The 23,651-nt window shown below is 39.2% G+C and overlaps 1 protein-coding gene across 4 annotated transcripts in view; it reads right to left on the reverse strand.

The window, feature by feature from the left end:
• The window catches only part of triob (trio Rho guanine nucleotide exchange factor b), a 93,632-nt gene that overhangs the window by 7,925 nt on the left and 62,056 nt on the right, over positions 1-23,651 (reverse strand). For 3 of the 4 annotated variants that reach the window (XM_055041812.1, XM_055041814.1, XM_055041813.1), the window contains exons 24-50: positions 23,089-23,211; positions 22,569-22,763; positions 22,079-22,194; positions 20,650-20,716; positions 20,405-20,514; positions 20,217-20,286; positions 19,839-19,928; positions 19,633-19,725; positions 19,344-19,455; positions 18,633-18,823; positions 18,407-18,508; positions 17,661-17,800; positions 17,027-17,126; positions 14,259-14,511; positions 5,381-5,667; positions 5,132-5,302; positions 3,291-3,386; positions 2,799-2,947; positions 2,150-2,216; positions 1,962-2,065; positions 1,744-1,813; positions 1,545-1,634; positions 1,355-1,447; positions 1,218-1,268; positions 1,045-1,122; positions 583-774; positions 316-493 (exon numbers count right to left, since the gene is read on the reverse strand). In XM_055041812.1, coding sequence (XP_054897787.1) covers positions 316-493; positions 583-774; positions 1,045-1,122; positions 1,218-1,268; positions 1,355-1,447; positions 1,545-1,634; positions 1,744-1,813; positions 1,962-2,065; positions 2,150-2,216; positions 2,799-2,947; positions 3,291-3,386; positions 5,132-5,302; positions 5,381-5,667; positions 14,259-14,511; positions 17,027-17,126; positions 17,661-17,800; positions 18,407-18,508; positions 18,633-18,823; positions 19,344-19,455; positions 19,633-19,725; positions 19,839-19,928; positions 20,217-20,286; positions 20,405-20,514; positions 20,650-20,716; positions 22,079-22,194; positions 22,569-22,763; positions 23,089-23,211 — 3,388 coding nt within the window. Of the gene's footprint in view, positions 1-315; positions 494-582; positions 775-1,044; positions 1,123-1,217; positions 1,269-1,354; positions 1,448-1,544; positions 1,635-1,743; positions 1,814-1,961; positions 2,066-2,149; positions 2,217-2,798; positions 2,948-3,290; positions 3,387-3,667; positions 4,225-5,131; positions 5,303-5,380; positions 5,668-14,258; positions 14,512-17,026; positions 17,127-17,660; positions 17,801-18,406; positions 18,509-18,632; positions 18,824-19,343; positions 19,456-19,632; positions 19,726-19,838; positions 19,929-20,216; positions 20,287-20,404; positions 20,515-20,649; positions 20,717-22,078; positions 22,195-22,568; positions 22,764-23,088; positions 23,212-23,651 lie in introns of those variants that run through there. The other variant, XM_055041815.1, reaches the window with a different exon arrangement.

A 23,651-nucleotide genomic window follows, 5' to 3' on the forward strand; every position in this document is an offset into this window, starting at 1 on the left:
ATGTTTTTTCCATTTTTAACAGATACATTCTGAAAAGCTTGAGATGTTTGAGTGTATTATAAGCCCCTAGTGTCTCAATATTGTCTGGCACAAAATAAATAAACTATAACTAACTACATTTTTTGACTTTGATTTTAGATGAAAATTAGGATCAGACTTTCACTAAAGCATTCTAACACAAATAACATCACACATTTTCTTCTTTTTGGATTTTTATAAAACTATGTATTTTTTATACAATCACAATAAAAGGCACTACAGTAGTTCTGACTATATATATTTGTTGTGCATAAGAATCAGAAAATGTTTGTTTACCATTGAGGAAATTGCGCTGGTTCTCCAGAATCTGGCTGACCTGGTGAACCCAGGCCTGACTGACCCCAGGGCTGGAGGAATGGAGGGTGAACCTTTCCAGGTTACCGCTGGACGACCTGGAGATCAGCGTAAACTTACAGGGGTCGTCTGAATTTTCCTCCAGACCCAAGCAGCTCACCTGCAAAGAAAAAAATGCAGTCCCCAGGTTTTTGTTTTTTAACAAATAACTTCCTGTGGCTCTTTGTGATTTTACTGAGCTGAACTCACCTTGATGCTATTTTTGAAGAGGTAGCCTGGAGAAGAGAAGCCCTTCTTTTTGTCCAAAGGCTCACTGAATATAACTATCTGCTCAAACAGAAACACTCGCCGTTCTTTCATTCTGGAGAGGAGGCCTCCGTCTTGGTCTGACACCATGAAGGTGTCCTGCAGGAGCAGCCTGCCCTGAGCTACAATTTTACCCTAAGAAAAAAAGAAATGGACAATAAAAGGACCAGAATCACAAAAAAACATGTCAAAGTAAAGCAGAACTATGCTTAGAAAGAAAAACAGCATTATCTGACACGATCTCCAAAACTTCTTATTGAAATAAATGGTCTCACACTGACACCTGGTGGCAATGGACTTACTTCAAGTAATTTATAATGGGCCACAACTTTACTGCTATATTGGCAAACGTCTAGATTATTGATTACTATAGAGAAACTGTGAGCTAATAAGTAGCAAACTTACGTCGAAACCCTGAAGGCGTCCAACATTCATCATGTCATTGCAGCGTTTTGGGACCACACACATCACTTCTACGGCTTTCTAAAACAGGAGGAACACACACTTTTAAGACAAAGCGCTTGTACAAGAGTCAGGAAGAAATGCACTTGAGTCTGGTTTTGTACTGAGATCTGTACCTCCAGCTCTGTCGTATCCGCTCCTGCTTTTTTGGAAACTTTGAGAAGATCCTGTTGGGGTGAAGAAACATATAGATTGATGCAATGTGCGCTGTTTAATTATGCAACGATAACATAAGGAGTTTTTTTTGTAGTACCTTCAGTAGTAGCTGGTACTTCATAATCCGTTGAACTGGTTTGATTAGCAGGTCTGTAATCTGTAATCTGTGACCCAATCGCTGCTTAAGATCCTGGGCAAAGATACAAATATGTCACATTCATGGAATAGTCATCAACTAGAAGATATACTTAAAGAGCTACAGAAAGAAAGTTCATAAAATATTTTACCTCAAAGTAAGTATCAATATACTCTGACACAATGTGCTCAGATTTAGGCTTGTTCTGACAGTACACGATGTACATGTGCAGTCTCCGCTCCTGGAATCGAGAAAGGAGCAAAATCAAATTTTATTTTATGTAAAAAAAAAGAAAAAAAAAACATGAAACAAATAATGTTCATGGAACAAAGAAGCTTGTTTCTTCTAACCTGTTTGACAAATAAAGGAGCTAGCCGTTCAGGATCCTCTAAGCACTTTTCAAGCTCTCCCAGGAAAAAACTGTGGATATATTAAGAAAAAAAAATATTGATTTTACACAAGATGCATAATATTGACAATCTTTTTTGTGTTTTTCTTTTATTTTGTTGTGTAAGTCCTGCTGCTGCAGCATGCAGTGTGTGTTAACTGTAAAAGGCTGTGCACATACTCTTTGTGCCAGTCGTAGATCTGATGGATGTTTCCAAAGACCATCTTATCTTTCCCCCTCATGTCATCCGGAACGCCTTCCTCTTTCATTCTGCTCATGTAGCCCTGCGGATAGGAAAGCAAACACGTCTGTAAAACCCACAGGAAACATTGATCAATAACTTGACTGTAGATTTTGTATGGTTTCACCTCCACTACAGAGCCCAGGTCTCTGACATAGTCTCTCTCAGTCTCCACCAACTCCAGAAGCACATAGCTGAGCAGGAGAAAAGTGAAAATGTTACAGTTTCAAAATTCAAGTATGAATGTCAATAATGCCTCAGGACTTGGGAGTTGTTTCTCTCAAAAGTTTTACATTTTCTCACAATACAGCCACTAAATTAAGCGTATATTATCAGTTTTATACATAAAGCTGGAAACCTATTGTTTTTTATTGGATTATCCAGCATTTAGTCTAATTTATCTCTCTGTCAAATGTGACCAGTTTCCCTGTATCTTCTACCAAACACATACTTTCCCATGGAGGCCAAAAGGCTTGCGTTTGGCAGAACAGCTGTATTTATACTGAGATTAAATAATATGCAGGTGGATTCTTATTTGCAAATTGAAGAGAATTTATTTAAGAATAACAAAATAAGGGGTTAAGAACACAATGTCTTGCTACATTCTGTACTACATTAACCACTACACTGGTTCCAATGTGACAAAATGGAAAATTCAGGAAGACATAAATATCTTTACAAGCCACTGATCAGCCTCAATCTCATGTTAGCATCAACATGCAAATGAGGTCAAATTTCATTCTAAACACTCATGAGACATAAAGCTTGTAACTCACTGTCTTCTTTTGAGGAAGTTGGTTTTTCGCTCGTCCATCTCGTCGATGGGCGAGGAGGAGGAGAGCAGAGAGTTATCGGAAGGGTTGAAAGAGGGTGAGCTGCTGTCGCCTTGCTCCACTGACAGAGAACTGGGACGGTCCTCCAGAGACTGCACAAGAACAGAAAAGACAAATTGAAGATACAAAACGAGTGAAAAAAGACGCACAACAAGTTTTAACTTGTTTTCCATCAACATGAAGGATTTTCTGGATATAGGACAGTGGCCATGAGTGTCTTAGGGATTAGTGCCCATTGGTTGGAACAGAGGACAGCTGGCAGAGTTAGTCAGAGTTTTGACAGATGACAAGTAGGCTTGGATGTCATTCTCCATCACTGACACCAGAAAAAAAGAAAAAGTGTGTTCTTTCGTGCACATCTATCAGAATTGTTTTGTGTACATGTGTGCCAGATTTACAAGTACTAGTGGGTGTTGTTGACAACTTTGGACTCACCATCTTGCTCTTCACCAGCTCCTCGATGGCACTGACCAATTCTGCGGCACTCGGTGTCTCCGAGCTGCTGGGACGAGCAGACAGCCGAGACGTAGACTGAAAGGCAGAGCAAGTCGAAGAAATAAAGTAAACGACTCAAGGTGAATACATACATTGTGATCGGTAAATTTAAAATGCCGCATTGCATCTGGAAGGCATCTAGAAACTGGAAAACATTTGGGCTGGCTGCTCACATGTGAAAACCCAACCCTTTTTATATAAGCAGTGAATGCTTCTTGAAATCATAAAAAACATTTCAGTCTTATAATTGTGCATGCATATGTTCATTCTAAATGATCATCACTGCGAATGCTGATCAGGCTCACCATTCTGTTGTTTGGACCTCGATATTCCACATGTCCCCATAAAGACCTGCGTGCGTGTGGTTTTATCCTAATGACATGATTACTTAAAGGCCAACCTGGAGCCAATCACAGGGTGGTCTCATGGAAAAAGGGATCATTAGGTGGGTATAGGTCAGGGCAATTTTAAGGAGCAGAGTGCTTATAATTAAGTGCATGTGCAGTGACTGTTCAGACAACTCATTCATAGCGAGCAATGTTGCTTAATACTCCATTAGAAAATTTGCCTCTGCAATAGAGCTTAAAGAAAAATAAGAAAGGGGATGATTAAAGCAGAAAAGGTCATTTGGGCATAACTGTTAACTCTCAGTAATACCTTGCTTCTGCAGACACAAGTAAATGGAGTATTGTCAATTAGCAACAACAACAACAACAATAACAACAAAAAACAGTTGCATTCCAAAGGAGAAAAAAATAGGAAGGGGAAAAAAAAACAATAAACAGGAGCTAAATAAAAAGACAATTAAGTGTAATTACATGGAAAGATGTGGAAACTGGGACAGGAGAGAGGCAGAACAGAAATCAACATAATGCTGAAGGAGCAAACATGCAGCCATTAGGACAATAAGAGCAAAAAGAGAAAAACAAAAATATTAGTGCAAATCTAAGATTTAGGTACAGTTTTTTATTTTTCATTTTTTTTTGTTAATTTTGAGTTGATGGAAAGTGAGACAGTTCTACAAAATTCTCCCAACATGAGTTTATTTAAAATATGATTATCTAGATAATCTTTTTAAGAAGAAACTGGCAATTTATGGAGGAATATTCCTGACTGTAACTCTTAATATACAGTGCTGTGAAAATGTATTTGTACCTTTCTCCATCCATCTATTCATCCTTTGTATGGATGAATAGTAGCAATGAATGGATAGTGTAAGGGGGCTGGTATCAATCTCCAGTGGACTTTGGGCAAGAGGAGGGTAAGCTCTGAACAGATTGTCATGTTGCAATTCACAGCAGACTCACAGGGAAACAACAACAGACACACATCCATACCTAAGAGCAATTTAAAGAGACCAATTAACCTTTTTTGGTGGAGTACCTGGAGAGAACCCATGTACGAATAGGGAGAACATGTAAAAAGGCTGTCCAAAAAATTGCTTGTTTGCAATGATTCACTAGAGCACAATTATTTGTTCACATTGAATCAAGCAGCTCTGGATATAATTTGAAACATTTAAGTGCAACCAAAAAAGCAAAAACTGAAGAACTTTGTAAGGAAACAAAACACTTTCTTACAGCCCCACACTTTGGCACATATCTGTAACAACTGTCTTCCTACTTAACAAGAAACACTGGCGTGTATGAGTCATCATTCTGCTGTATGATAATATGAAGAGGAGATTAAGAAAACTGAAGTGCAAACACAGCAAGAAATATTTATCATGTCCTACAGCAAATTAAAAATTAACAAAGAAAGAGATAATCAAAATAATCTACCTTGTCATCTTGGGAGTCAGGCTGCAGTAAGCTATGCTGCTGGATTGCCATAGGGGGCGGTAGAGGGACAGCGTCAGCCCCCTCCTCTCCTTCTTCCTCGCCACAGCTCTGCATTCCTGATGAGGAAGACTTGGAAAGGGTACCACTGCTCAGCCCTTCGTTACGCATCCGCTGAAGAAAGAGATTGAACAAATGGGAGACTCCGTACTGTGCCAGGTCTATTGACAGTTTCACAGCATCTGTTCTTACCTCCTCCAGGGTCTCATCTTGTGGCGTGGCAGCACTATCATCAGAGTCTTTCTGCGAGCCAGATATTGCGTCCATATTCTTTCTCGTGCCATCGCGATTTTTCTTATGCTTGTGGGCGAGTTTCTTCACGTGCCCATCAGCTTTCCCGGAGCTCAGCCTTCGCACCGGGCTGGTCAGCCACTTTCTCAAGGTGTTCCCTGGACGTTTGGGGCCAGGAGAGCTATGGGGCCCAAGAGTGTGGCTGGATCCAGGCTGCAAGGCGTCGTTGCTGGATACAGACAACGTGTCTAAATGAAAGGGAGAGGTAGGGGAGAAAGAAGAGGTTATTAATTCAACTGGTGACAACATAAGCAATGTGAAGAGCAATCAACTGGTGACCAGCTAAAACAGTGAAACATCTGTTATTGTTTTTCAACCAATATATGCATCATTTTAAGTGCTACCAGGTCACACTGACCATAACGCAATCTGGTTTGGATACTTGGATCACGAAAAGAAAGAAACGCAAAAAGAATTTGGGTGGGAGTATTTTGTCTAGACATGTCTGCTTCAATCAAGTTGTGCGACATTTTAGAGAGAGCAAAACTACAGGCAAGTGACAGGAGGGTTGAGCAGAGCACAGTTATGTCGCCTCATAGCAGGATTTCCCCCCCAAATTTCACTTTGTGTTGAAATATTTTGGACATGGACATTTTGGGAAGGTTTTGGAAGCCTCAGAGTGAAAGTCATACCACATTCTTTGGGATACAGATCAATAGTACAGTTTTGGGAATGTAAGTCTTGCTAACAGAAGGTAATAGTCTGAATTTTACTCTGTGAAACCTTGCTTAAAGATGACTGCTTTCAGATACAAGGCAGGTGAAAGTTTTCCAAAAGGTGCAGACTTTAAATGAGCCATGAAATGGTGAACTGTGTCTGTCATAGACAAAAAAATCTAAATATTACCAAATTTTGATTTTTGTCTGTTATTTTAGAGGGCATACATTCAATTCAGTTTAAAAATCCGGAAGTTTAGGTAACTGACATTGAGAAGTTCAAGAGAAAATAGAAGAAAGGTCAACACAAGACTGAGATTACTGGTGTGTATTTGTGTGCTTATTGTTCAGTAGGCAGGCAAGCCTCCTCCACACAGTGATGACGCTCCTTGGGGAATCTGTAGGAGGAAAAATCTTCATCGAAGAGAAACGCAACGGGGAAATGAAACAGAATAAAGGGAGGCGTCAGGCTTTGAGTGAGTAAAGTTATATCCTTTTGTGTATTTCATCCACCTATAATCTCTTACTCTTGTTTTTCAGGAAATAATCCCTTTCATTCATGTTGAAAATCATGCGTTAGAGGCTTCATAACAACTAAAAAGTATGAATGTTACTGGAAGCCACCCAAAAATCGGATTAAAGATCGCAGCCTTTGGCGTTGCTATCACTTAGCTGTTTCATGGATGCAGATGCAGCTGTTAAACATTAATTTAAGTGACTCACTTGAGCAACACTCATGAATGGCAGGTGTGTGTGTGTGGAGATTCTGCCTGTTCTCACACAGCCTGAGAAAATGCGACTGCGCTACATGTAAATGTGCGTGCCTGCGGTTGAGCCTCTGGAAGACTTTTACTGCTCTCCGTTTATAGGAAGCATGTGTTCACGCTTCACATGCAAGTGAAGAAAACAATATAGTTCCCAGAAACGCTGACACTTCAGGCATTGTGAAGAAACTATTAAAATCATGGCCACTGATGTGATTGGCATGACTGGATAAAATTGTTATCTTTGGACAATATGAGCTTCCAATTTAAGATTACATGATCAATTTGTCATGATTGAGCACAATAAAAAGCCAATTTGTGTCTTATTTCTATTGATTAATTATTTTTCCACAGAAACACATTAACACTCATTTCACTCCTTCTCTTCTCTTGACTCAGGATGACAATAAAGTAAATCAGATGTGTTTGTCTTGCTTGAAAGAAAACTGACACAAAATGATGTTATTAGATGTTAGAGTTGATGTGTTTTGTGCCTGCCTACAACTACAGAGTGTTTCCAATGCCCAGGTACATAAAATTAGTCAAAACAAAAAGTCTTTTTAATGTGTTATTCAGTCCCAGGATTATGTCTTCAAATACCAGTTTTGAAAGTTTTATTCTGTCACCTCTGCTAGTAATTTCCAAACTGCTTCAGCAAATCTGATTTTTATTAATAGCATCTACACTTTGGTATTAACAACTGATCACTGCTCTGTTCTGTTAGCATGTGTGGCAAGCTGATGAATCAACTCAAAAATAAAACCTAAATCCTCCAAAAGATTGTGCAGATAAGTTGCCCTTTATTGAACTCTGGACCGTTAAAATTTTTCCATCTGTAACGCTCCTTAAGGAGAAGTGAAACATTGTCCTATGACTAATCAAACCACTGGAGATGTATTCTGCTGTCTACAGAGGAGGGGGGAGTATGGTTTTCAATTATGAGAAAGTTCTTAAGCTATCAGGAGTGAAAAGACAGGAGCAATTTTTTTTTATTTTGTATTTTTATAAAGAGTTATTTTGCACCTCTAATAATATTGCATTTTTGAAAAATAACATGGGTTTAGAAAGCTAAAAAACTTACCAAACTGTGCAGTTACAATTTTTTACATTTGACCAAAGAAGGCATGGTCTGGTATGAGAATATGTTATGCCTCAATATTCTTAAAATACCACAGTTTCACAGTTTTTCCCTTTTTCTAGCATTTCTAACATGGTGCAATTTGTTTTATATTTAAAACATATAAGCAATTGTTATTCCTATTGAAACCTTGTTTAGAAAACCCACCGGTGCAAATCAAAAGCAAACTTGTGCTTTTCGAGAGTACAAGCCAGGGAAAGTATCCATCAGTCAGGCATCTCATGGATGACAAACAGACCATGTTTCCTGCAGACAAGCTGGGCTCACAAGGGAACATGTAGCCACAGTTAACAAGTACACTTAACATGTGTTACTGTGCAAGGGAAGGTTTAAATGGCATAGAATTGCAGGAGGACAGTGCTGCACCAATTTGTTCTCATAAAAAATAACAATCAGAAAACTGTTACCCAGCTTTAAGTACTCTTTAAGTACTGTTCACTTAAAGAATAAAAAAGCATAGAAATCAATAACTTGCACTGCATGTTGCATGTTTAAGATGTTCAAGTCCCAATTAAAAGAGCCCTCATTGGTTGTGATGAGTGAGTAGGGTCCTCTAAGAAGGATGTGAATGTGTAGAACAAGGGGTCAGCAGCCTTGACACATTCCCCCTTGGAGAGTAATAATTCTTCAGACACATGGAGATGGTCGAATGGGAGCCCTTTCGCCTGCATGGGGTCTCTTTCACTCTGGAGACACCTCAAGGACAGCGAGTCCTGACCTTACGTGTGGGAATTCCCCCCTGCCTCCCTGACCTTGCTGTCCAAATCTAACAATTCCAGCATGTCCAGCTGTGTTCAAGACAGCCAAAAGACGTAATGGCTGAGACAAATCCTTGGTCTGTCCAAAATTCTCCTACCAATGATACATGCTCAGGCAATCTTTCCTGGAAAATCCTAAGGAGTTCTTGCAGGATGTGCAAGCGGCCTTACATGACTCTCCTAAAAACGAGGTAGTGAGGAGCAATGCAGATCAATGTTGCAATGTTATTTCAGCTGCTTCTCTCAGTAATCTTCTAGCTTCATGTTTTTGCTATCTGAGACTGGAAAATATGTTTGTGTCCACCAGAGTCACCTCAAATCCTACTCCCTTCTAATATCCTGAACAAACAACACTCCTGCATCAACTAGCATTTCATTCAGCTTCATAGTCCTGGTGACAAAAAATGTATTCCATTCAGGTGTCTTGGAGAAAGGGATGTATCTAAAAATCGCAGGACACAGTAGATTCTGGCGGGACAGGAGTTGAGCTCCGCTGCTTTACAAAATGTCCTACTATGCTTTTTAATCTTCTAATATCCTCCTGTTTTCATTAGGGAAGAGCCATCCTTGTCTACTTTGCTTCCTGTTTAATTCATCAGTAAACTCATTTGAGCATTAACTGGTGATGCAACTGGGACAGCGTTAGCTGCAGGACTATCGATGCGTATCTGCACTAAGGAGAAACACGGTGAACAATGTGACCAAATAAATGTGCATACACATGCAACAGCATGTTCGATGCATCCCAAATTATCAGCAGATATCAAACTTCATAAAAACTGTCATCATATCTGTCTAGCACTTAACACCTATTTTTGAAGACATATTGGAAATGCACTAAATTGTGTTCATGTAATGTCCAACACAATTGTGCATAATTGTGAAGTGGAAGGAAAACAATATGACCTTGGAAAATGATAAAAACATTTCAATCCACCTTAATCTAATACCTTCTAATAAAGCTTGGAGCACTAAGTTGCTTTCAGAAGTTACCTAATTACTAAATAAAGTTAACTTGTGAATATTTTAATCTTGCCATAAACGTCTAATTGTTAGAGAACATCAGCGATCAAACAGCATCAAGAAACGTATCAGACAGGTCAAGGATAAAGTCGACTAGATGTTTATCACAAGATTAGATACATAAACAATGTCATTACCCCAAACTGAAGAAACCAAGATACCCATGACAATTCTGGAAGACCAGATCCATAGTTAAGAGTCTGAATTTTTCAACAACAAGATTGACATTCTCTGGCAAAGAAAAGAAGAAAAGTAACGCTAAGACAAAGAAGAAGGTGCTCTTCTAGTCAGATTAGACCAAAAATTAATCTTTTTGGCCAGCATTCAGAATGAATTGTGTAGTGGAAAACTAAAAAAAAAAAAATTATTCCACTAAAACACGACAATGGGAGAATTGCTTTCATAAGAGGTTTTGTGATGGCCTAAGCAAATATTTGAGTAATCTAAAAAATAAGTTTGTGACAAAATCTGAAGTAGCAACGGATGCCACTGCAAAAAACTTTGCAGATTTACAAGGTTTGCACTAAGAATATGTGGGGCTGCATGTGGGGGTTGAACATACAACTGCAGTGATTAAAAAGGTCTGTGCAGCAACACAGAAGCATGCCCAGGATTCCAGAGGTCTTGCCAGGAGAGTGTTTTTTGGGTGGTCTGATCTTTCGTAGGAGAAGTGATACAAAAACACACAGATGGAAGACGTGGTTAAGGACCTGCCTTCAGGGGAAGAGGTACAATGTGTGGGAAAGTGCTGGCAGACTTGACTAACTTACCTGTAAACACATGGAGAAGGTTTGAGAGGGCTTTCCATGGCAGTATTCAATATAGCTCAATCAGAGCTACATTTTGTTTACCTTTCATTGTATACGTCTGACATCTGCAGAGCACTTGAGAAAAAACTACATCCTAAAAGCCTTATTCTCTTTTTGTTCTTATATTTCTCTTTCTTACTTAGGTTTACAGTAAGATCTGCAGCCCATCTGTGCAGAGCCTGCCTGGTGAGCCCACACACACACACACGCCCATGCACACGCACGCACAGAAACATAATCTGCTGATAGAGATTGCAGCAGATTTAAAACCGCATCACATAATAATGCATCGTCTAAATTAATTTCAGCGCCATAATGCCACAACCTGATCCAGAGATGAACTTTAAAATGACTGAATAAGAAAGATGCACTGGAAGCATAACACAAAAACTGGCTGTTTCACACATACTAAGGCTTCCTTTCCCACACGTAGAACTTTTGACATGAAAAGATACATTTTTGCAGCCTGGCTCATATTTTTCTTTCAACAAGAACAGCTTATCATTTATTAGACTCATCTTCTATTGTGACAAACAACCCTGTTTTTAAATGTCATGATGATGTACTCCAACCGAATCTGAATGAAAGCTTTGATAAGAGAGACTGACATTTACACGTGTCCTAGAAATAATGTTTCAGGTGTCACGCATGATGGAAGCACCTACCCAGATCCAGCAGCCAGAACTTGCAGCTGTCTGAGGGGTCTTCCCCTGATAAATCCATTGAGAAAAATGGGCTCAAAGACACCAAGGACTCGATCCCACGGGCCATGTTCACCAAGTATATAAACCTCTTCCTGACTTATTCTGTTAAAGCATTTCCACATGTATGAGAGTTTTTATGAGAAAGAAAGAAAACAGCCTAAGCTGATCCGAACTGCTTCGGAGAAGGTCTTGTAATTAAATAAACGTTGCCGATATTCCACAGAGAGAAAGTGAGAAGTCCAGTGTGAGGCGAAAAGAGAAGTCAAATGCTGCATTATAGTGTAGGATGTTATCCTCTCCCTTTCTTTGTATCTTCTTTTCCTCCCTCCCTCCCTAGCGAGTGGGCTGTTGTGAGGATATCTCCTGTTCCAAAGGGACGTCTGGAAACATGCAGCTCATCTACCGTATTACCCTTTGTAGAAGCGCCCACACGAGCCGTGTGGGCGGGTGCATATTTTACAAGCATTAGGATGCCTACAAGTTGTGCAGTATGCTTGGAATAAATATAGACTGTTATGAAATCCATCTGAAGTGAACAGGAAAAGGGTTCATCAGCAAATATGGAGGTGAGACACACAAAGATGCCTCAGTGCAGTTAAATGGGAGCCACAAGCAGATTCAAGGCTACCAACTGTGAGGATATAATTAATATGTGTATGATTGTCAGCAAGTATTAAACAACAACAAAAAAAAATAGACAGAACACAAACTGCTCTGAAGACTGATGCCTCTGTGGGGGCTCTTCACTATTTTGTAAAAAGAAAAAAAAAGGTTAATGTGACAGGATGAAAATTGACAGATTCCTGGACAACAGTCTGATTTCCTGAACAGTCACTGTCTCACAAGTTGGGTAAAAAACAAGACAAAACAAAAACTAAAAAATTTAATTATTTGTCATTAAAAAAGAAGGTGAGGAAATAGCAAAGATGTTTTCTCAATTTTTTGTCAACCTCCTACACAGAGGCATTTTTTTTTTTTACTAGAATAAGCCCTGCAGGGAGAGCCTCCTTTTCATTACTTCCTCCGGTCACATGAAAAACAACAGGAACTGACTGTGAGGGTGCAGTCAAGGAATCAAAAACACGACAGGACAAAGGAACCTAACAGCAGGAGTTGAAAGTGTTCAATAAGTGTTTGGGAAATTCTTCCCTATTTTCCACTAGACCCTTGTAGTAAATCATTCAGCTTACGCCAAACTCTGGGCAAGTTGTCATTTAAATACAAATGCAGACTTTTCTTCTCCCAAGTATAAGGAGGCTGCAAGCCACGTATTTCTATGCTTTATCTCCATAGAAACAAGCAGTCCAGTTCTCACCCGCTCTTCCAGGTTCCAAAAACCAAAATGCACATTTAGAAGATAAGACAGCAACCATCTTACATTTTGGTCTGTTTTTGTTGTTGTTGCTGTTGTTTAATTTAATCAGTATTCAGGCGAATGATTTCCACTGTTCAGTTGACCGGAAACATACTAGTATACATAACCAGAAGTAGAAGCAAGTATGGCATTGTAGAAGTTGGAAACAATACAATCAGTTTTGTGTAAATACCTTTACTGTGTAAAGATGTCTCAAAGTTAGTCATTTTCAGAATCAACAAGGTGCTTAAAATACAACCTGAGAACTCAGATATAGGAGAACATATCTAAAAGGAATATATTCAATGTCAGATGTTGTTTTTTTTCCCTCAAGCAAGACTTAGCAGATCGCAGGAAGGCAGAAATACAACAAAGTTGATCTGCTTTATCCTTTAACAGTTTCTACTTTTGTCAAGATGCATGATAAAGTTAAAAATGTCCACAGCTTTTGGAAAATCTTAGCTTTGTGGTTCTTGAGAAAATACACAAGGACATTATTGTTTTAAAAATGCTAACTGTGCTAATTGCTAATATATGATGGAAGTCATCTCAATGTCCACGAGATAATTTTTGAAAAAAGTTACTTTCAGCAAATGAAAGCTCACCATGAGAAGGCTTTTTCTTTTTGTTTTTTTGTTTTAGTTTATAAATAATCTTACAGCTAGTAAGACACCAAAATTGGTACCAGTAGTCAAAACTTTACACAAAACTGAAATGAGCCACAAAAAAAAACTGATTGGTCCAGCTCAAGTGGAGACCATTTCTCAAGAGTCTGAAACCAACACCTGCATGGCCAAAAGAAGAACATTCCGCACCATAAAATGGATCAGACGGGGCTTTCTCGTCTCAGTGAATCACAAGATTGCAAGAAAGCAGATGACACTGAATGATATCATTGGACTGACCCACAAAAAGCTGAAATTGAGCAGTCCCTCAGGACAAAGAAGCAGCACGAGGCATTAACAGCAGTGGTTAGACCCCTATGCTAAAAAAAAATGCATAAAAGCGCTTTTAGCACCACAACAAACATGCTAACAGCTTCTCTTCATGACTAATGGAGTTTCTGACATCACATCCTCTATCATTTCAGCACATAAGGAGACCTATGCGTAGTATTTATTATGCTGGAGATGCATGTTGTTTCATGTTTAAGCCAAGAAAAGGGCTTCCAAAGGTAATAATGAGGTAGGTAGCTGCTGGGAGGAAGTGAGAGGAAGTCATGAAATTTTCTTAAAGATAACTATTAGAGCTACGCTTCAGATATGATCTTCACTGTTGCATAGCAACACTTGGAAATACATGTCTGCGTTTCCTGAAGCAGTAACTTCATAAGAAACTCAGGTTGTGCAGGTCAACTGTGATATGTTTGCAAATAATGAAGAAATCCTGTTAGGTGTCACATGTCCATGTGTGTGAAACTGTAATATGTATCTACTTGAGTAGGATTTAACAGGCTGGTTATCACATTAAGACAAAAAAAAAGAAATTTACTTTGTTAGATATATTTCAGTTTGATCAAATATTTTTCAATCCACTTGAGCTTTGAGAAGTGAGGAAAATACTCTGGTTTTACCTTTATGGTTGAAAAGCCCCTCCATTTCCATGGAGGAGCGGGAGTGTGCAATGCAGAGGATGGAGCAGGGTACGATCCCCTCCTGAGCAGGGGAGCGGTCTGTGGTCCTGACCAAGCACCAGTCTGGTTTGTCATGAAGTCGCTCCAGAACCTCCACAGTCTGGCCTCGGCGTACGGTGAGCTCCCCATTGCTGCTGCCATTACTGGCCACAAAGTCATGGATCACCACCGTCAGTTCGCAGCCACCAGAGAGCTGTGATGGAAGGAGCAAATGGTCGCTGATTAATATTTCAGATGCAGAGAAATGGGACGGGTGAGTCTAGCTTAATTGTCCTTGACCTGTTTTGTTGCTTTTGTTGCTCCCTGAAAGCATCGTACATTGGTACAACCAGGTCATGCTAATACCAGCACTCTTCAGAGTGGACATTAATAAAGTAATGTATTTCATGGAACATGTTGTATTTGGAATTTTTTTTTCAACCATTTAAAAGACGACAAATTACCATTTTGTTAAAGAATAAACACAGGGTTGATAATAATCTGTGACTGAAACTGTGCTAAACTTCGATATAAAATCAAAAGGTTTAAAATGTCGACTGTGTAGATGATCTTGTCTGTTTTTTTTTTTCAGACCAAACATATATTTTAGTTTTCTGCGTCTTTTTAGTACAAATGTCGTGTATGGCATCTGTGATCAATAAATTTACTGCAACAATTATTTTAATATCTAGACTAATGTATGTTGCTATACACATCTGGATATGTATAGCGAAAGGGAGAGCAATAAAGTGAAAAAAATTACAAGCAGTAATGATTACAGACTTAATTTCGCTAAACAGAAAAAAAAAAAAAAAACACCATCATACAATCCGTTTTGAAATTGGCCTGTTTGCAGCTTTTAATGGTCTGATGCAAAATGACAGGTAGAGAAAATGTAGTTTATAAACATAAATTTCCACATAACACAGAAAAAAGATGACAGCTGTTAGAGGTTAAAATTAATGTTACTATTATTGAAACAAATTCAATTTTAAAAAGTGCATATACTATAGTCATAAGCTCCATTGCCAAATCATCCATGGAGGAAAAAAATCAACATACCCTCTGATAGTGTGGCAGAGCCAGAGAACTGAGGAGCTGAGAGACAGGATTTGAGATCTTCTCTTCCAGTTTGTCAATTGTCTTCCACTCCCTCATCATGAAAGATGGTCAGAAAAGCAAAACAAGTTCTCTAGCGCCGACTGATTTTTAGCAGGGATCTCTAAAATGTCCCTCAATCACACTCAGAAGATGATTACTCGACAAGGAGCTGTCACCCAAAGTGCGGTCACACTCATTTTCTGAAATGTTGGTTTAGTAGCTATGTGAAATATATTTGAAGCCCTGGTCAAAGTTGAAAAACGATCCACAAGCTCTTCTTTGAAGTCCTCACTTTTAGACTACCGACGCTGAGATGATTTCCTCAGGAAGATCTTCTCTCTGCAGCAGAGCAATTTAATCCATCCTTCCTCTAACAAATGCTTCCAAACAAATTGACCTGGCTAAGGCCCCCACTCCATCACTAACAAAAACAGACTCCAGAAAAGTAGAGTTTAAAGAAAACTGCCCAAATTTTAGAGAGAAGTCTGTGATCGATTAATGTGACGGGATAATGCTGTGCTCTCCTGTCTGGCAAGAAGACGAGCATCCTCTGTCAAAAGAGAGTGGGAGGCTGAAGCTGATGACACACAAGTCAGTCACTTCAACAAAAAAAAAACACACCGGAACAGGAGCGCACACACATTCATCCCCCCGCCAGCAGCACAAGCATGCCACTGTCGATGCCTCCTGAAAGAAATGCCTCATCTGAGTAGCCGCAGAAAGACGGGGAACACAGAGACGCATTCAAAAATGGGAATGGGATGCCCATTCAAATGTGCACGTGTTCCTCTATGTTTTTGGATCTTTATGCAAGTGAGCATGCTCCGAACTGAGGGGACAATTCTTAATTAATTAGCTTCTTTGATGATTTTGACGGGAGTGGGCAGATGCACAAGCAGACACGGACTTGTTCACCTCCCATCTAAAGCAGTCCTGTGTTGCATGAAGCAGCTGCACAGTCGAGATTAGCGCTACTCTGACAGTTAAGCTGTGAAAGCTGAACATTATAATTTTCTTATTTTCCTGATTGCAGAGGAAGCCTGGTGAGGGCTGATCTGGGGTAAATCCAAGTCAAGTGTGAAAATAATGACCCAGTCCACTCCTCGGATTTATAATTAATACAACACGAAGGCAGAGGAAGGATTTTATTTTTTATTTTTATATCCGACTGTGCTGGGTGTTAGCTTTACAATTGATCATACTGAGCGTAGGAGGATAAGCCTTCTGTGGTGTGATTGCCACATATAACCAAAGCTGATCGTTACTGTTCCCAGAGAGCAAGGATTTTCTCTTTCTACCACCACACACACACACACGCACACACACACACACTGTCTTAAAACTCTGTCAGATGGGCCGTTCCTTTCACTCAACACAATCAAACACTTTCACAGGAAGTGATTTCCAGACAGTTGTCTGCATCCATCCAGCTTGCAGTTTCTGACGGAAATGTATGACGGTACCCATCCTGACCAATCACCGAACGGCTACTTACTGACAAACAGAAATGGCATTGTGTCTTGTAATACAGGTAGATAGTTAAAACTGTATAAATAATGCCCAATTTAGGTGCTACGTGGCAGATATGAAGTTGAAGAGTATTATGTGAGCGTATGTGTGTGTCCAACCTTGTCACTGTCCAGTGTGTTCTGGGATGTCCGGGAGGCGATAGAGATGGTATCTGGTTGGCTGCTAGCATCTCCCTGGCTGTCTAGATCCTCTCCATCCCTTCAGGAAGACAAAAAAAATACTTGTATTCATAACATTGAATCTCGCTTCGATACAGTGCAAAAATATTAACATCGCCTGAAACCTTTCTGCATTTTACCACGTCATTGCCACAAACTTCATTGTGTTTATTGGCACTTTCTGTCGTAGACCAACAATTAGTGGATGATTTTCAAGTAGAGAAACATAATTTCTAAACTTTTCATAGCCGAAAATCTCAAATGTGTGTCAGGTGTTTTTATTTGGCTGTACTGAGTCAATAAAGTGTAAAACTACCTTTGCACTGCAATTTGACCAGCCAGTTTGTGCACCTTCTTCAAAATTGGTTCCAATACTATGTTTTGCTTAATCACTCAAAATTGTCAAAATTGAAGTTGTAATATGACAAATTAAGTGCAAGTATAAGGATTATGAACAATTTTCAAATGTAGCTTTTGTTTTCCACATCTGCTGTGTTTTGTAATCCTGATTACATAACTATTTTATATCTGACTGTATGTCTTTCAAGTCTTGGTCAGTGTTGTCTTTGCTTACCGTCTGCCTTTGTGTTTAACAGTAGTGGCTTTTGGGATGTGAATGGGCTCCTTCAGAGCTCCACGCAGGAGGACAGTTCTCTCCTGGATGACTTCTCTTATGTGCTTGATCCAGTCCTGCTTGTTCTCTATACTTGATGCCTGCAGGAAAGAAAAAATTAATTACATGAATGACTCGGACAAAGCTTATGAAAAATTCCTGAGAGTCCTTTGGAGTTTTCTGCTCTTTAAAAATACAGAAAAATATTGAACATCAGATTTTGTTCCTCAAAGAAGGAGCAAGAGCAGGTACATTTTTTTCACTGAGTGTGGATGTTGACTCACTGCATTGTGTAAGCATGCAGAGAGCACAGAATGACGTTCGTTGTCAAAATTATTGTTTCATCTGATCCCACGAACGGTTTGATCTTATTTAGTCGAGTCACTTTTCCATAATCAATCGAGTCCTTTTCTATTTCACAAAGAAAACAGATGCAGATACTGCTTGCTGCAGTGGTGTGTTATTTAAGATGCTGTTTAAAATGGTGTTCAATATTTTGTGTTTAGTTAGCTGCAGCTACAGTACTGTACAATAGCTTCGGAGCGCCACCTACTGACATGCAGGCCGACCTCGAGGCTCCCTAACCTCCTTCTATGTACACGACAATCAAAAGTCCAAAATAATATAAAATCTTCCAGACGACGCTTTCAACTTTGAGTGATATAAGGAAGGAAATTGCAGAACTCAGTCTCAGGACTCAGTCGTACCTTGAGGACAATCTTGTTGTCTGAGGTTGGCGTTCTGCCCAGCCACAAGGCAAACTTACAAGGATCCCCCTCCACGTGTTCTGTCACTCCAAGCTCTGATGTCTGGAGAAAAAAAAGAAAAAAAGCACAACAGCAATTACACGTTTTGCAACAAGAGAACAAGTCTTGTTGACTTACACAGGACATGTCCAAATGATTTTCACTAGCAAATTAAGGGTCTTCTTACAAAGAGCTTGCTCTTGTAGAGGTATTTACTGCGGCCGTTCGAGTCTTTCACTTCCTTGCTGAAGACCAGGGACATCTCAAAGAGAAACAGATGTCTGTCACGGCCTTTCCGGATGAGAGTCTTGGGATCCCACACCTGGAAGGACTCCTGGAGTATCAGCTCCCCCTGGGAGTCTATGTTCCCGTCAAACCCTGAGAAATCAGAAGACGGAACCGAGCAAGCCAATGATCTACTGAGCTGTGCTAGTATTTGGACTCAACATGCGATACTCTTCAAACTTTTTCACATCTTGTTGCAATACATCTACAAAAATCAAAGTGTTTTATGGGGATTTTATGTGACAAATTAACACATGGGGCACTTACAAGGAAATTTTTTCGGGGGAAAAGAGTTAAAATTTAAATACAAATTTAATTTTCTCAACTTCTATTTTTTCCACTTCACTACTTTGTGTTGATCTATCATATAATCCTAAAACCCCTTAAAACACATTGTGGCTATAACATGAAGAAATAGGACAAAGGTTAAGAGGTAACAATCAATTGAATGATATTGATGTTAGATTTAAATAAAACAATCTCAAGGCAGAATAAACACCAGTTACAATAGATCAGAATGGGAATCTTTTTTTTTTTCTGACTAAAACTGTTCCAGTTTATTCCAGTGCAGTGGAACTGTGTGCATGTACGAGTGATGTCTGATTCTACATGCCTTCCAGCATAGAGAGGTGCATGGCATCATTGGCTTTCTTTGGAACGCTGAGCATCACTTCAAGGCCATCCTTGATTTCACCTTTCCCCTCTTCGCAGCATGTCAACAACTCCTTCAGAGGAATAACATCCATATAGACATGTTTCAGAAACCATGCTCTGACCCCCAAAAGAATTCAAACGTGAATCTGTTGCCACGACTTTTTCCAGGTCTAGCATTTCCACTTCCAAACACAAAAACTTGCAGATGACTAATCATGTCGTCAAAACTAATTTGAAACTTGCTCTACCTTCAGAAGTAATTGGTATTTTGTGATTCGTTGAACTGGCTTGATGAGGTAAGAAGAGATGGAGTTGGCAAGGCGATGTCTTTGTTGAATTTCCTGTGGAATAAAATAGAAACATGTCTTAAATTAAGAAAGACATTTATTTATTTTTTATTCAATGGCTTAAAGCAAGTAAATAAGAATTTCTGGCAATTTAAAGCTTTACTTACATCAAAGTAAGGTCCAGCATGTTCCAGGATGAGCTGAGTGGAGTCAGGTTTGTTCTTGCAGTAGTTCACATACATCTGGAATTTGTCAGCCTGAGTAGGAGATTCCATAAATTTGTTATCATCAAGATGCGAACCCTAATTTTAACGCTGAACACCAACAGCAATTTCACCCCCAAATATTCTATAATTTGAGGGAGAAATTGAAATTGAGAGATAAATTACCAACCTGACCAAAGTAGTATGAACAAAGTTTTATTTTAAACATGTGTTCAAATAAAGTACAGAATCTGAAGAATGTATTGTGTTGTAAAATAATGATCATAGCGACTTGAAATAAAAACACAGCAAAGACAGAATTCAGTGGATAAGCTCACTTACCCAGGTCACAAAACAATGACCCACATCCTCTGGAAGCTGCTCATACTTCTCCAGCTCCTTCAAGAAGATACTGTTTGGAGAGGAAAAAATATTTACACATAGATTATTAACCCCCTTGCCTCTGCGAAACACCTGGAATACAAACATTTGTATTTGTACACATTGTCGCAGATTGCTGCTCAACTGACTTGTGATGAAACTCGTAGAGGTCCTGCATGTTCCCAAAGATGATGTGTTCTTTGTTGACAATGCCAGGAGGAATCTCCTCAACGCCACTGGTCATTTCCCACAGGTACGTCTGCACAAACGCAACCATATGAGAACAGCTGCTTACATACATCTAGCTGAAGCGGTAATGAACAAATGTACAATTTAAGAGCGACAAATCAAGACAATACAATGAATTAGAAACAGCATCTTAGACAATACTCACATCCATACATTCACGTAGGTCTCTGACATATGCTTTCTCTGTTTGGATCAGCTCTGCCATTATAAATCTGCAAGAGAAAAAATGTCTCAATATGTTAGTAAAATTGGCCAAATAGACATTAACATTATTTTTTTAGCTTCCTGCAGTTAAAAGTAAATAAACAAAGGAAGCAAACTATATGAGGAAAAGCAGAAAATAACACAAATAAGATTTAGTTTATTTTACTCTTTGAATGTGCAATCTGACTGCAACATGTGACTTATGCATTTCAAAATAGAAACACTAAGTTGTTTGCTACATTATGATAAGCTGCTCTACATTTCAAAGCAGCTATTTTACTCTACTGTTTTGAATCCATGGTGCATGAAAATATCAATAAATTACTTTATTAATATTACTTATTTTTTATAGTTTTTGTTATTTCTATGAGCGTTTTGTTTTTTTAAATTCAAATACAACAATGATTTCTGGATTTTGCATGGTTACTGGATTAGACTTTTTTTTTTAAACCAGCTGAGAGCAGTACCATGTTGATTTCCTATATTTTTTAAATTCAGCTGGGATATAAATAACACACTTGCATCTGAGGGGGAAATCTGCCAATAAATTGTGTAATTTGCGATGGTAGAAAGTAGGCTTAGTGGATAGATTCCTCCGAAGGTCTCATAAATCATTTACAAATGCCACTTTGTGTTTCCAATCATTGAAAGGATTAACATTTCTGTGTTAATTCTGAAGTCTTCAGGGCACAAGTTAAATTCAAACCTGAAGTCTTAAATGTGATTCACATGGTGGTTACATTTGATTTGGAGATTTTATCATCAAAACTGTGAGGATTTGAGTTTCCTTTGTGTGTTTTTTATGTTTCTGTCTATTGAGTCTCCGTGTTGTCCTGTCTACCCCTTAATTTTGCCCAGCTGTGTCTCTGATTACCCTCTGTGTATTTAGTGCAACCTGTGTTCCTTGTTCCTTGTCGAATTTGTCTTGTCGCGTCAGATGTTTGTGCTGTTACCAGTTGCTATCAGCATTGAGCTATTAGCCTTCTGCTCATTCTGTGCTGCCTGGACTTTGGACTATTGTGCTTTTGATGATTAAATCATCATCATTTCTCCATGAACTGGGTCACTGTGTCTTCCTCACCACCTCTAACCACATAGGATGATGAAAAAACTGTCACTTTACGTGGCCATCTTGTTAATTCCTGTAGTTTCCCAAAGGTAGCTTAATCATCCTTCAGGAACTTTGGGTTGCACTCTTGGCTGCTTGTTTATTGGACAAGTTTTTGAAATATTTCTTGTTTTGAGGAACTAGATATAACTAGTTTGCTGCATGGTTTAACACAAAACGTAAACACATTCAATAGTCCAGAAAACTAACTCTAAGACTCAATAGCTACCAGGTGTGCAGAAAAAAAAAGTCTAATTCTTACTCTTTTCTTCGAGCTGATTTTCTCTTTTCCTCATTGAGTTCATGAGCAGCGTCTCTTAGCTTGACCTCTGACCCCGGAGCGGTAGCTGGGATGATGTCCAGTTGCAGCTCTTTGCTCTGAACACAGAGCAGGTTGTGGTTATTATGTGGCACACAGCAGCGAGATAGGATATCCAGCTGCTGTGTGGTGTTTGCCTTCTGTTGGCAGATGTTCGCTAAACAAAGTTTGAACAGCAACATGCAGTAAACAGACGACTATGCCATCTGGTTTCTGCACGCCATAAAATAAAACGCAGTAGTGGGACTGGCTGAAAAAAAAAAAAAAACCTTAAGGCAACACAAAGTCTGATTTTTTTTTTTTTAATTGTTGCTGTTGTTAGAGTCTATTAAGTTTTTATGGTCTTATGTTTAAAACCTGGTGAAATCTCTTTGCGAGTTTCTCCATGTACCAATAATGTATGTAATCACAAAAAAAAATAAAAATTACTCACAGCCTTGTTTGAATCGGAAGAGATGCCAAGCGCCGTTTCCAGGCTGGTTCGATATTTGTCCATGCGGAGAGAGAAGTCCCTGTAGCGCTTGTCCACGGAGGACACCCATTTCTTTATCTCCAGGGCATGGGCGTGGCCCTTGTCACAAAACCCATCCGCCAGCTGGATCAACAGCTTCACCCGCTCTTTGGTTTGCTGTCAATAGAGGCACATTGAGGGAGGGCAGCAGAGAGGGAGGAGAGAGAGGTGGTGCCAACAGAGAAAAGGTAGATGAGCGAAAGAAAGAGTTGGGAATCATGTGTTGCTTGGTGGACACAATAGCGTGCTCTCTGACACACAATAACAGTGACACAGCAAAGAGGACAATGAAGTGCCCCTGGAAATGGGCCTCACAGCGTAGCGGCGGACTGACTGAGCGAGCGCAACACGATAATCAGATAACAACAGAGGAATCGCCATAAGCAGAAACTACTTTTTCTTACTTCGCAGGACAACCAGAAAACATAAGACCTGCGCGTACCTTTGCTGTGATCTGGAAGTCTTCGTGCTCTTTCAGCAGCTCCTGCGTGTGGTGAATGCTCGACCCAGTGGACGTGTGCGTGGACAGGTAGAACTCCCCGGTGTCATGGATCCACTCCAGGGCCTGGCGAAACGACCAATCATGAGAAAGAACAGAGACGACACAGAGGTTCCAGATAGCCTATGTGTCCAGCTCTGATAAAGATTCAAATCTTAAGACAACAAGCAATCTAACAAAGTTTTAAGTTTTTGAACAATATTTCAAATAAATTGAAAAGGGGTTGTAAAATAAAAACTTTACTACAGAACCTACTTTTGTTTTATAAAATAAGCAGTTTTTAAAATTATACAATAATATTTAGAAAAATAATTGATTTAAATTTTTACCTTAATACTAAACATGCAGTTGTTCTACAAGAAAATGCTATTTTTTTTACAAAAAGAAAATAGTTTTGTCACATTCGTTTTCACTTTTTCTTCTTTTTAATTTTAGAATGCCCTACTTAGTTTTTTTTTTTTTTTTTTAACTTATGTCCTGTGTATTTTAAAATCAGGCCCTGGAGG

This window comes from Poeciliopsis prolifica, unplaced genomic scaffold (genome assembly GCF_027474105.1).
Source record: "Poeciliopsis prolifica strain line A6 unplaced genomic scaffold, Auburn_PproV2 SCAFFOLD017, whole genome shotgun sequence".
Classification (NCBI taxonomy): Eukaryota; Metazoa; Chordata; class Actinopteri; order Cyprinodontiformes; family Poeciliidae; genus Poeciliopsis; species Poeciliopsis prolifica.